Source organism: Magnolia sinica, chromosome 17, assembly GCF_029962835.1.
Source record: "Magnolia sinica isolate HGM2019 chromosome 17, MsV1, whole genome shotgun sequence".
Lineage (NCBI taxonomy): Eukaryota > Viridiplantae > Streptophyta > Magnoliopsida > Magnoliales > Magnoliaceae > Magnolia > Magnolia sinica.
Window position 1 is genome coordinate 25,003,131 of NC_080589.1, and position 14,569 is coordinate 25,017,699.

Here is a 14,569-nt window from a genome sequence, read left to right on the forward strand (position 1 = left end):
GGTAATACGGTGGTACATTGAATGGATATACCCACCATTATTTAAAACTATTGAGAATAACACACGTGTTATATCTAAACCGTTCATTTGTTTTGTAGGCTCATTTTATGGCATGGGCTTAAAAATGAGGCAGATCCAAAACTTATGTGGCCCCATAGAAGTTTTCAACGGTAAGTATTCAATCCCCGTTGCTTTCTATGGTGGGGTCCACTTGAGCTTTAGATCTGCCTGATTTTTTGGCCCATGCTCTAAAATTATCTCGAAAAATGGGTGGACAGTGTGGATATAGCCCACACATCATGGTGGGACCTAACCCAATGCAATTCCATCTGATCTAATTCCAAGCTTTTCCATTCTTGCCAAACATGGAGTGGAATTGGCACAGGACCACATGCAATTCCATCCCACCTAAGCCCATCTAATACCATGCCCCAAACACGCCCTAAACACACATACAAAATAAATAACAGAAAAGATTCTGACTTTTGCAATTTTCCTATTTTCCCAGAAAAAAAAAAGGCCAGCAGGGGTCTAATGCAGTCTACTATGCACTGTAACGTATTGTTTTTGGGCCCAGTTGATATACTGATACTATTATTGAGAACTTGGTTAGTAGGAACATGAAAAATGAAGGAAACAAGATAAAAATATGGAAAAATAATGAATAGTGAAAAGACAGGACAATCATGAACTAGAGATTAAAAAAAAAGGTTTGAGAAAAGATGAAGTTTTGATAGGAGTGAGGAAAGAATGTTACATTGAAAACATCATGATATTATCACAATATTCTGGGGGTTAGTAGATGTTATTTAGCAGGATAATATGATATAATGTCTCTCTTAAATAATTGTTAGATTTTCAAAAATATCAGACTTATTTTCTGCTCAGCTTTCTGTCCAGGATATGGACGGGCTCATTAAATCAATGGTCAGAATCATGGAACTAAGGGCTCAACATGTATGGAGTGCAAGCATTAGGAAGTGGTCCACTCTTTACCAAGTCCCAGGATCCCATAATTCCTCAATGAGGACAAGAGAAGTGAGAAACTGTGAAGAATACCTCTTTTTCCAGATGCCGCACATCGCCGGAGCCAGTGACCCGGAAGTATCTTGGGTAAATGTTTTTTATTATGAAACTGTCAGTAGTTCCGTTGAGTACTTCCTTGATGTCCAATGGGTTTTGATCTTTAAGAAATATTTCATATTTCACGACTTCCTTTCCTTTTGGCCTGTCCCTAGTAAATACCCAGGAAAAAATGACATCCGTGCCCCAGTCAAGGGATCTCATGAATCTAGTCTGAACTACTTGTGGCACCAGCCAAACAGTGCTTGCATCAGCTTGGCAACAGATCAATTGGATGTCTTTCACATTGTACGCGTCCAGATAACCATGTGGGTCAAGATTAACATCCACGTGCAGGTATTCCCACAGAATTCTTTCGCACAGAGTGGTTTGGAACAGGCTTAGTCTTCCACTAACTGCTATAATATCGATTTGGACACTCACATCTTTGATGGGGTTAGCAATGTTTGTAGGGTTGCCACTGCTGTACATCTGCAAAAGGGAAATGGCTCAATTTTCATATCGAGTTGGCTATAGACCTGAATGAATATTGAGATCAAGCTTTTGAATATGCATAGAGTTGGAAACTTGCATTTTGAGTATAATGTAAATGCCTCAAGGACTGCACCACATGCTTCCACATGTAAAGAGTAAAGGTATTGTGCAATACAAATGGTATGGCCTCTTGAAAGCAGAAAGTAAAATTACTTAAAGCAGACTAATGCCACTGTACTTTTCAATTTTTATTCAATTTCATATTGGTGAAGTACCAGAATGTACCAGTCCCTGTTCTAGTCTGTTTGTTCGAATTTGACCACGACAGCCCCTTTCCACATTTTGGTCAACATAGGTCAAAAGGTTTCCAATAAAAAATAAACTTCTAGGATATTTGTCTTATCTCCATTTTGGCTGACAAGTGAATTTGAAAGCAGCAATTGAAAGAAGTGACAAGTGAGAACAATGTTGCACAAATTCTTAAACTACATCAGCTTGCCCATATCAGGTGTGTGGAACAGGTAAAATGCTTTAATCTACTCCCCAGTTACATTTTCTTCCATGTAATATGAAAACAGTGCACAAAATTTATGGCAAGGAAACCCTTAACCCTTTAGGAATGATACAAGGAGAAGTTCTGTCGACAATATGCATGCATGTTTTGTACCCATTTGAGTAAGAAAACACATTTCTAGCAGAGTGGAACAGGGTTCACATAGCCGACCCAATGAGTGGGGATGAGGCTTAGGTGATGACGATGACATATGGTCAAATCCCTGCATAATGCAATGAAAAAAAGCCCTTACAAAACAAGAATTCAATGATTGGTACGAAAAGATTGGAGAATCTGGAGGTCAAAGCCAACTAAATGTGAATGAATGGATAGCAAAAAAAGTGGCCTCCCAGATCTTTAGATTTTGTGTGGGCCTAAGGACAATCGTCTCCTGGGTGGCAAAACATTGTGCTTGTATGCCCCTTTTTGGTGATCAATAGCTTGTTTTGAAGGTCTCATCAAAATCAACATTGAATATTCAATACATTTCACAAGATCTCAACATTTCAAGACTCAAAATGTAGAACAAAAATTAGTGATGAAAGTGCAACAAATTTTGAGTATTTTATGGTTTTAGTTGAATTCTGTTCTGGTTAACCAACAACTTACCCATGGTTAATACATGGAGCATGGATTAAGTAAATGTTTTGTACGAATTGAGTTAAATTAGGATAAGGTTGATTGGTTAAGTTTGGCTAGGATGGTTGTCGCCAAAGTTTGTATATATTTGGGATTTCAGATTCTAAGCATAAGAAGTTTCGACAATGAACTAGAGTAGGATGAGAGGTATTTTCTTGGACAAGAAGTTTTGTTAATTGGTGTTTTAAATAGCTTAAAATAGACTAAGTTGCATGTAGGCTATGCTACATGATAACTTGCATACGCTACATGCTACATAGACTATATTATATGCTACGTAGCTCACATTACAAGTTATTTTTCACTACAACATTAAAATCAATTAATGTTTTCAACGACTTGTAACATTTTTCTATTTTCAATAAAATTAATCTTTTCAATGTTTTTTAGTAAAATAATATTAGTAGCAATATTAAATCAATTTCATTGCTCTTTCTGTACCTTCATAGTTGATCATTGTCCTTTCCTATCAACTTTAGGTTGCATTTGGTTATACCAAATATCATGAAATTTTGTTAAATGTCATTATTAATCAGTCTAATTTGGTGCAAAACATCATGACATTGGTGCAACCAAGCGCAAACGTGATTAAAAATCTAGTAGCGTGTACACTACACGCTATATAGTTTATGCCTCATGTTTCTGAGGGGTGAACGCTACACCACATGCTATTTATAACACTGATTTTAATTAAGGAACAAGTAGGAGTCTGATGCCAAGGAGTCGAGTGTATTTGACATGTTACTCTTCACATATATACTGACACCACCACTCACCTCCTACTATAGTGACCTTTTGGAGTTTAGCTCTCAGATAGGTTTATATTGATCTATTCCTTCCAGTTGTTTACTTTCTCTTTACCCTATTTGATTAAAACCTATTTCTTTTGCTGTATTTACACTAGTTTCTATAATTCAAGTGGGTCATGAATGAATTCAAGGCTCTCAAGCTGCATCGTTGTATCGTGCAGTGTTTTAAATAGTAAATAGTGTGTAGAGTAGCATTTACCCCTCTGAAGTGTGAGGCATAAGTTACATGCTACTTCAGTATCTTTAATTAAGGTAGTGCTTTGTTGTACTAAATATCATGAAATTTTATGATATTTTGTGCCAAATTACTGATAAAGAACGAAATTTCATGATATTCAGTGCATAACCTAAAATAATAGGAAAAATTAAGGCGAAGACTATGTTTAAAGAAAAAGAAAGGGCAAAGGAAATAATTTAACATCGTTACTTGTATTATTTTACTAAAACCATTGAAAAGATTGACCAACTTTTATTGAAAATAGAAAATTTTCAAAAAATTATTGAAAACGTTAATTGATTTTAATATTTTATTGAAAAATAACTTTTAATGTAAGCTATGTAGCACGCGCATGCAAATTAGTGTGTAATCTAGGCTACATGCAACTTAAGCTATTTTTATGAGATACATAGCGTTAAGGTTAAGCTACACTATCAAGCGTGAACTACACGCTACATAGTGTAAGCTTTTTTAAACCCAAGTATCGTGAATCTTGGGTTTAACCAAACATTGTATCCATGTAGCCACTTGAGATTATGAGGTTTGCTAATCCGCATGCACCTCTACTCCTCATCCTTACAGACTTTGGAATTGCCTCACACCATAAATTTTTTTGTAAGCTTGCCTTATCTATGCACCCAAATTGATCAAGTCCCTTAACCAACCAATAGCATCCACTCTTGACCAAAATCCCATACCAATTTATAGGTGGACTTCAAGGTCTCAACCGTCGGATATCCATTAAGAGCGATAAAACACTTTTAAAGGTTAAAACAAAAGATCAACAATTAAAAGCTTTCGATTAAACCTTAAACACTTTTTTAGCATCGGGCCCAACTAGAAAACCACTTGATGGACGGTCTAAGATTTAAGTCGTAAACAAGTTCCTCGAGGTAACTAGTTGATCCCCTGTTGGAACATGTGGACTCCTTATACCAAATCCTAGTGCATGCACCCAACCATCCCCATATGTTAGACGCTAGTGTAAACTCCAAGGGTGGGCCAAAGCACACAACACTAGGACTAGTCAAAGCTGCTACATGATCAAGTCGATCCGATCTAGGCATGATGGGTCTATCATGACAGTATGTAAGGAAGTGTGAGCCCTCAAGATCTGACGGTCTACACGATGTGGAACCTCCACAAAGCTGAAGTTGAACGGTCCAGATCTAGCGGTCCGCCTAACTACTATTGGAGCAGATGGGTCTAATCACCCCTCTGATTTTATGGTATAGATGGCCCTGGATTATGATCTATTGCTTAGATTGTCTCAAGGACAAGCTAAATGGACAAATATTTTATGTATATCACTATTCCTCTTTTTACTCTCGTTATTCCTCAATATATTTTCACGAGAGAGCCTAATCCTATTTATATGAAAGGATGAAGAATTTGGATGAGACCAGAAATTATCTAGTCTTATCCCTATCTCCTCTTTTTAAATCTAAATTTAAACTTGAATTTGAAATCCATCTATAAATGAAAGAGGCCGGAAGAGGCCTAAACTCATGGGACCCACCCACTAGTGATTGCCCACCAGTGGGCCCCACTGGCATATGTCCAACATCTCCTACCCAATCACATTGTGGGATAGGCACAAAAAATTTGTCCATCTAACTCGCCTAATAATAATCAAAACCAAACATCGTGATCAAAAGAATTAGAGGCATAGGACTAGCTGGATCATTGTAATCTTCTCATAGGTGTTAAAGTACCAAGTGACCACCTAACTAGTACTCAATAACCCAAGTTTTGTAATGCTGGTCCTAGTCTACATGACCACACCGAATGGAATTGACTCCCGATCTAGAGTACTCGGCTAACATATGCACTTATCCAACTTATCGAGTTATGCTGAAAACTCGATTTTTCACAAACTTCAACTATAATCAATTTAAAGCAATACTTACATATATATACTTTTAACAAAGAATATTTGTTTGCAAAAGTCTAATAAATAATAACTCGATACTACCGGCGGATAAGTCTTCAAGTGCGTATTTATAGTTCTAGAAACTTGGTTTAGCTGTCACGAGATCTTCCCCACACAGATGTTTAATTTGGAATCAATCAAGCTGATTTCCTAGCGTAACTGAGTCTGGTCAATCAAGGACCTTTCGTCATAGTACACTAAAGTAACAACACTCAATCTCATCCTCCTATACACAAGAGGAGGGTAGCTAAGGACACAAAGAGTCACCTACAGAATTGGCTACTTGCACATTGCAACGATTAGATCGAATAAATGCAATTTGTAGGTAAAAGGTCCCAACACGTGGCTACAATCCACGTCATAAAGTAGATAATACTATGTATGTGTCGGGTCTACAGTACGCAGGTTATTCTATATGAGGTACGACTTATCTCATAACCTCACAACCTGGCTATTAATTCAGGCCATAACATTGATCGCATGAAAAGGAATGGTGTGATTATGTTATTCGACTTGATCAGTTTCATCTTCAATCTTTTAAGATTGTAGGCGGATGCGACTCACTCATATCATTATCCTTTATTATTCACAATAAAGAGAAGTCCATACCTTAGTGTATGAACATCGTCCCAAATATACCTCTCTTGTACATTCAAGGTTGGTCAACTCGTGCGAGTGGGTGACCGGCTTGCCAACAAAAAATAGAAATCCTACATGATCTCATGAAAAATGTTGATGATCTACTTCCCTAGTTTATATTAGTACTCAATACTGAATAAATGGAATGTGTTATTCATTAATAAAAGATCGAAGGTACTAAATATAAGCATATTACTCATGCTTTCCTCAATTCCATCTGCCTTACGTGAACCTGAAATAGATCTCTGGCTATAGGTTTCGTCATGAGATCAGCTATCATTTCCTAGTAGAAATGTAGCTGAGGGTGACCTTCTTATCTCTCACTTGATCGTGGACGTAATGATACTTGATCTTAATAATGTGCTTGGATTTCTGGTAATGTTTAGGGTCCTTTGCCAGGTCAATGGCAGAAGTATTGTCTATCTTCAGCGATATAAGTTGACGAACGCTCGGTACAACACCCACACCTAGTAAAAATCTACGAACCCATACACACTCCTGAATTGCAGCACAACATGCAATGTACTTGGCCTCTATAGATGAAAGAGCCGTGGATGTCTATTTCTTACTCGACCATGAGATAGCTCCTCCTTCGAGTAAGAATACATATCCTGAAGTAGACTTTCCCTCATCGGCGTCATTAACCCAAGTAGCATCAGAATATCCTTTGAGCTCAAGGCTTGTGCCTTCATAACACAACATTTGGTCTTTTATTTCTCTGAGATAACGGAATATACGTTTAACGGTTTGCTAATGAGACTGCCCCGGGTTACTGGCTGACTATGCCAACTGCATAGCTAATATCCGGTCTAGTGTAAAGCATAACATACATTAAGCTCCCTACTGTGCTTGCATAAGATACTGAGGACAGCCAATTTCGTGGCTTCAGTCTGGGGACACGATTTTCTGTCTAACTTGGTAGCTTTATCGATAGGGGTTTCAATAGCTTTTAAAATTTCCATCCTGAACTGCTCTGAGATCTTTTGTATATAGGTGGCTTGAGATAAGCCTAAAAATTTCTTAGGACGATCCCTGATGATTTTTATCCCAAGAATAAAGTTGGCTTCACCGAGATCTTTCATCTCAAAGTTCAAGAATAACCAATCTTTAGTCAATATTAAAAATTGCATGTCATTACTAGTTAGCAGGATATCGTCTACACATAGAGATAGTATCAGAAAAGATCTTTCAGAACGTTTCATGTATATACATGATCTTCTTCAGCCCATAGATAGATTTCAACAATTTGCAGACTTTCTTTGGATGCTTTTTGTCGACATAACCCATGGACTGTTGCATATATATTTCTTCATTCAAGTAACTATTTAAGAATGCGGTCTTTACATCCATCTGATATAACTCTAAGTTTAAACTTGTGACAATGGACAAGATCATGCGGATTGAGGAGAACTTTGCAACAGGTGAAAAAGTCTCATCGTAATCAATGCCTTCTTTCTGTGTGAAACCTTTAGCAACTAATCGTGCTTTGAACTTGTCCACTGTACCATCTGCCTTTCTTTTGATCTTTAGTACCCATTTATTACTTATCGCTTTGCGATTAGAAGGCAGATCAACAAGTTCCTAGGCTTTATTCTTCTCCATGGAAGTGATCTCTTCGTCTATAGCAGTCACCCAATCGGCCAAGTTAGAAGATAATAATGTATCTTGATACGAGTCAAGTTCACCATCATCAACCGCAACGCAAGAGAATGTCTGCCCTTCAATATCGAAGTATCTTCGGGGAATCAATCCTCTTTCGCTTCGACGTAACTCAGGAGCCTGCTGAGATGTTCTTCCACTGTCCTGACGAACTATAAGAGCATCATCATTTTGAGAAGCAGAACTCCCACTCTCCTGAGATACATCAAGCATTTCAAAAAGTTTTATTGGAACCTTTTGCTTCATTCGGCTGAGGTATCTGTTTTCGACGAAGGTCACTTCCCGAGATTCTATCTCAATCCAGTATCCATGGTCCTCATAAACTATAACGTATCCCTTTGAATGCATAAGGTATCTTATGAATACGCATTCAATGGTTTTACTATCAAGTTTACCTATATGCGGAGTAGGCAACAAAACATATCGCAAAAATCCCCAAGGGCATAGGTTGGCTAGAGAAGGAATCCTCCCAAACCACATCTCATATGGGGTCTTAGGAATGGATTTGGATGGGGACTCTATTAAGGACGTAGACGGCTGTTAACAGTGCGTCTCCCCAGAATGTGGTAGAGAGATTGGATTGTGCCATCATCGATCTAACTATGTCCAATAGTGTCCCATTCGTTCTCTCTGCAACACCATTTTGTTGTGGAGTGTAAGCCATTGTGTACTGCCGAACAATGCTAACGTTTTCATAAATATGATTTGAACGTTTCAGATGTATACTCGCTACCTGTATCAAATCGAAGGATTTTAATCTTTTTCTCAAGTTGATTTTCTACCTCAACTTTATATTTAAGAAAACAATCAAAAGCCTCAGATTTATGTGAGATGAGATACACATATCCATAGCGCGAGTAATCGTCAATGAAAGTGACCAAGTATTGACATCCATTTCTATCATGTACATTGAAGGGTCCACAGATATCTAAATGGATTATCTCTAGTGGGCTCTTGGACCTAGCCGCTTTAAGAAATGGTTTCTTCGAAGTCTCCCCGAACACAATGTTCATAAAATGACAAATCAACTTTGGATAAGATATCTAACAAAATGGCCACAAAAGTCTTTGAACATAGTGATAGAATCAGTATGATTAAGAATTCTTTTGATTGGGGCCCAAGATTCAGGCAAGGAACGGTGCATTGCTACTATCTTTTGATTTTCAGTTAATTTGCACCTAACATTCCTAAGGGCACCTATCATCTGCTCCATCTTACGGATATGATCTTTGATGGGGCAGCCGATTGACATCCTGTATTCCTGGAATTCTAATTCCATTGCCCGAACTTTTGCATTTGACTTCTGTGCATAGGCATTTGTCAGTGCTTCCTAAATTCCTTTAGCGATGTCATGCACTTCATATGTTGGTATGAGTTCTTTGTGCATAGTGCTAAATAGGATATTATGGGCAGAACGATTCTGTTTACGCCACTTATTGTTGCGGTTCATTACAGCCCTATGTTATCCTAAATTTCCGTTTTCAGCCAATATAGGTTCCTCTTGAACCTCATTGAGTGTATGCGATATATCGTCCTCGTCCAGAAGGCTTCGCACCACACGGGACCAGTATTCATAGTTGTTACCGTCGAATTGTTGTCCTCTGAGCTGTTCAGCAATTAAAGCTTTGGTGCCCATCTCTACATTGCATCAAGTATCACTACTTAGCTATGATCTAAGGTATTAACACTAATCATCAGCATTTCTACATGTTATTCAAATTTTCAAGGTATAAAAGTAGTCGACACATCTTAATGAGATCTAAAAGTCCACATACCCGAATGGGCAGTGTAGATCAATCAAGTTCTCTTTTTAAGATGAAACTGATGCTTTTATAAGAATATATTTGTATAACGTGCAACCTTCTATTACAGGTTGCATGCATCATTTGGTGGAGAAGAATTAACTCCCACTCAGGTTATGCACAACCTTTATATATACGGAGCATTCTAACACTAAGTTTTCTATTTTCCAATGAAAAATGGGCTTAGATCTAATCACATCAAGCCTAATTATGTCACACATATAAACGTTATCATCAGATTTTTTTAAAAAAAATGAAGTGCTTAGATATAAAGAGAGTTCTATCATCACCAATGATCATGTCCATTAGCGATGGATCCGATCATTACCTTTAATGATCATTGTTGATGATGGATCCTATCATTAACATTGATCATCATGGTTGATGATTGTTTCGATCACTAATGATCTCTAGATCACTAATTCTCAAAGCAGATTTTATCTACACCATCCATCCTGCTAGCTCATTATAGGCATGAGCCCAAGATTGAAGCATGTCAAAAACTAGAGTGTCGATACAAGCCTTGACTCAGCTGAACCACTATCTCTTTTTTGTTTGATATATTAGGATCATTTATCACAATCAATGTCGTGTTCGTCAATCTGGAGAATTAGGACAACTGAGACATGGCCCAAATCCTGTTCCAGTTAGATATGATTGTATAACCCAACATAGGGACATAGGTGTGATTGAAAGATCATATCACTTCAGCAAAATGATCACAAACATTAGAGCATATGGTAATATTTTACCACAAGTTCAAGCTGTGTGGAACCCCACCCAAGATGTGTTTGTGTAATCCAAACCATGATTTCATGCATTCCAGATGTGTGGGGTTCCTCCCCTATTGTGTAAATGTAATCCAATCTGTGAATCATTCCCATCCAATTACTAATTTTAGTATATACAAACCAGAGCAAAGTTGGGCATCCAAGATGAACGGTCTGTATTTTGTAATTACTTGGTGTGTATTGAAGAAAAGCATGTCCAAAGTACATTTTTGGAAATTTCATTAGCCAAAATGCGCGTACAATTGGGAAACAATGTGCCACATTAGGGAAAACATATCTACCCACATGTAAATATAATGACCAGAAGTGCACTTTACGGCGGAGCCCACCTAGAAATGTTTCCTTGTGTGCGAAACATGTGTATGTATTTCTAAGTGTTGTAGATAACTCGTCCAATAGAAAATCTCCATGGGGCCATCGTCTTGTATTTGTGAAATCCACTTCGTCCATGAGTTTTCCCAGCACATATCAGGAGAATATTTTTTTTTTTAAAAAAGGTTGATCTAAAACTTAAGTGGGCTACACCAAAGGAAATTGTGAAATGACGACGCTCACCATTAAAACCTTCTTGTGGACCAAAAGACTTTTTGAGTCAGGCCTCCAGGAGGGTTTTGATGATGGGTGCCCCATTTCCATTTGGTGTTTGGGCCATCAAAAGTGAGTCCCATCATCTCAACGGTTTGGATCATTGAAACACAAGCCCCATTTGTAAAACCTGAAAGCCCAGACTTAATGCACAATCTCTCTGCCGAGTATCATAATAGTCCCTCAGCCGTTTAGAGCTTAACCCTAGCATTTAAACCTCTTGAAAACAACAGAAACAACGTGACGAAAATCTGTGGTCCATTAGTACCGGGCCTTACACCCAAACATGGGCACATTAAACATGATCAGAACGGTTCGTTCCATGCTCAGCACCACTAATGGCCCATTGTCCATAATAGCATTGATCATCCAGTGGGTGTAACCAATATCTCAAAATGAATGATTAAAACTGCAAAGAGCAATGGTTCACATCTTGCATGCAGAAATTCTTCAGCACCATGTGGGCAGGAGCATCCAATGGATAGAACATTTTCATACATTGTAACAATCCACAACAAGAAACACTAGATGAATGGTCCGGATCAAGAATTTTAGGCCCCATGTATGGTGGTAAGACCCAAGGAATACAATTTATGGTGGTCCCATGGATGGTGTAGGAAATTTGTTTACGTCTGCTAATAATACATTAGACGATGGCAGACATGGGTTTGTGTTATGCCATCTAGATTCCAATCCTCTCTTCCGAGTGTCTACAGTACATATGGCCTATGTGTATGGAAATTATTCAAATTCTTATCCACCAGAATTATTCAAATTCTTATAGCATCAGAATTATTCAAATTCTTTCAGCATCAGAATTATTCAAATTCTTATCTTTTAAAAAAAGGGCCACTTACCTACCTTTTTTGATGAAAATAATAAATCGGAGATCCGTCGTTGAGTTGCTCTGATACCACTGATAGGATGTGCGGAAGTGTAAGCCCTTAAGATCTGACGGTCTACACAATATGGAACTTCTACAAAGCTGAAGACTCGGCGTAACTACTACTGGAGCACATGGGCCTAATCACCCCTCTGATTCTACGGTATAGATGGCCCCGGATTACGATCTATGGCTTAGATCGTCTCAAGGACAAGCTAAATGGACAAATATTTTATGTATATCACTATTCCTCTTTTTACTCTCGTTATTCCTCGATATATTTTCACAAGAGAGCCTTATCCTATTTATAGGAAAGGATGAGGAGTTTGGATGAGACTAGAAATTATCTGGTCTTATCCCTATCTCCTCTTTGTAAATCCAAAATCAAACTTGAATTTGAAATCCATCTGTTAACGGAAGAGGCCTAAACTCATGGGACCCACCCGCTAGTGATTGCCCACTAGTGGGCCCCAATGGCCTATGTCCAACATCTCAGTTAGAGACTCAATGCAATCCTCCAATGCAGGTGCTCACCTAGGTCCAAACACAAGAAATTGCACACTGTGAACATTCACACTCCCATGTAGGGTTGGGCATAGGCATGAATATATCGTTGAGCTCGATGGTGGAGAAATGTCATCCCAACTTGTCATTAGTTCCCTCACACAAGATGACTAATATACTCTTCATAGATTGCCCAATCCCACTACTATGATAATGGAATTTAGGGTACTTAGATTCATGAAACACAACTCTCCCTTGGCAAGTGGCTGCTATGACCAAACTCACATTCCCTTATGTTAAAGTCCTTTGATATACATTGATACACCATCTCTAACGGCTCGAGCTTGACATGGTATCAGAGCGGAACGTCTTGTGTTCGAATCTCGGGAGTAGCAAAGATGCCTCCCTAATAAATTCTCCTATGGGGGCCGTTTATGGTGTGAGTTGTAAGTGCCCTTCCACCCTTGCCCAATATGTTCTCGTGCGGAGTTCCAGCGCGCACGTGCGGGGGAGTGTTAAGGTCCTTTGATATACATTGATACACCATCCTCTAATGGCTTGACCTTTTAGAGAAAGTGATTGTTTGACACCTTAGGACAACTAGAGGAACCCTTCCCTTTAGTCCACAACATCACAGATAGATCTGGCTTCTCACTCATTTAATTATGACATTAAGATGCAAACTAAACACACATGGTCACTAAAGCACACGATTTTTACAACACTATACCAACACCTATCCCTACCCTAGCAGCATAGAGCTAGATTTGTGCACAAGGTCAAAAATATTAAAAAAAACACTTTTTAGTCGTAAGTTGCCACAACCCCAAATATTAACTAAAGGGTACCACCTTGTACCTTGTTTAGACCTTCCAATGTGGAGAATACTACAACAAGTAGAACCATTTGAAAAGAAGTATTTTTAACACTATTATTGACATAAATATGCAACAATGGGACCTTTGCAAAGATATATCTAAGGTGAATGACATAGTGATAAATCTGCTTTTGATATGCCTTGTGTGAAGGCTAATCCATTTTTATTGCCACCATGTATTTGGTTCGTTTTGTGCATGACTTGAGTTGTAATAGAAAGAATTCAGACTTTAGGTCCACAAAATGCATATTTCTTGGTAACTAGCATGGGTATAAATTCTGTAATCCTATTAGTGGGTATCCAACTAGATGTTCCCAAGGATGTGACTTTCTATACTACTATATAAAAGAAAATATAACTTATTGTTTCAAAACTTTCATATACCTAAAAAACCCATGGTATTAAATCAAATGGCGAACGTACCCTCTCGCAGTCACCTCAGCCACGCTCACAAGGCTGTTCCTCTAAGAGTCCTTGTATGTGTGCCATTCATGGGCCTGCCAATGTGTGCATATGGCATCCAACCTGTCCATCAAGGTTGGCCAACCATGAAAGTTGGACATCCCAAAGATCAGGACAATCCAATCATCACGTGGACCACCACGTGCATTGGAAGGCTGTTGGATTGTCCATTGTTTTCTATCATGGGCCACCTTGTGATGTAGGATGATGGAAACTACCCTATGATGCAAGATGAGAGATCAATTTACACATTAATTTCAGCAATCAACTTGTAAAATCAAAAATAGCCACATAATAGATTTGGAAATTCAGATTTATAATATAAAGTTCCCAAGTTATCACATACGCGGTGCACAAAAATATAAAATAATTCAAGAGTGGCCCACTTAGAAGTAGAGACTTCCAATCTAGTGTGGGTAGTGCAATAACCATGTGGATAGACAATGATGCAAGAAAAATTCTGGTTTGGGGAATGTTTCACAAAAAATTCAGATTTTCATTTAGGTTTTGTATTCATGGATTGAGATTTAGGATTGAGATTTTTAGGGATTCAAAATATATAGGGTTTAGGGAGTTTTGGAGGGAAATCAAAGAGGGAAAACCCCAAACGGGGGCCCATACGTGGCTTCCCATATGGACTCACATGGGTGTGTGTGCAC

General features: G+C 38.3%; 1 protein-coding gene across 4 annotated transcripts in view; it reads right to left on the reverse strand.

The window, feature by feature from the left end:
- LOC131231798 (piezo-type mechanosensitive ion channel homolog) overlaps nt 1-14,569 on the reverse strand; it is a 194,863-nt gene that overhangs the window by 2,994 nt on the left and 177,300 nt on the right. For all 4 annotated transcript variants that reach the window (XM_058228106.1, XM_058228104.1, XM_058228105.1 and 1 more), the window contains one exon: nt 1,060-1,554. In XM_058228106.1, the coding sequence (XP_058084089.1) occupies nt 1,060-1,554 (495 nt within the window). The remainder of the gene's footprint in view (nt 1-1,059; nt 1,555-14,569) is intronic.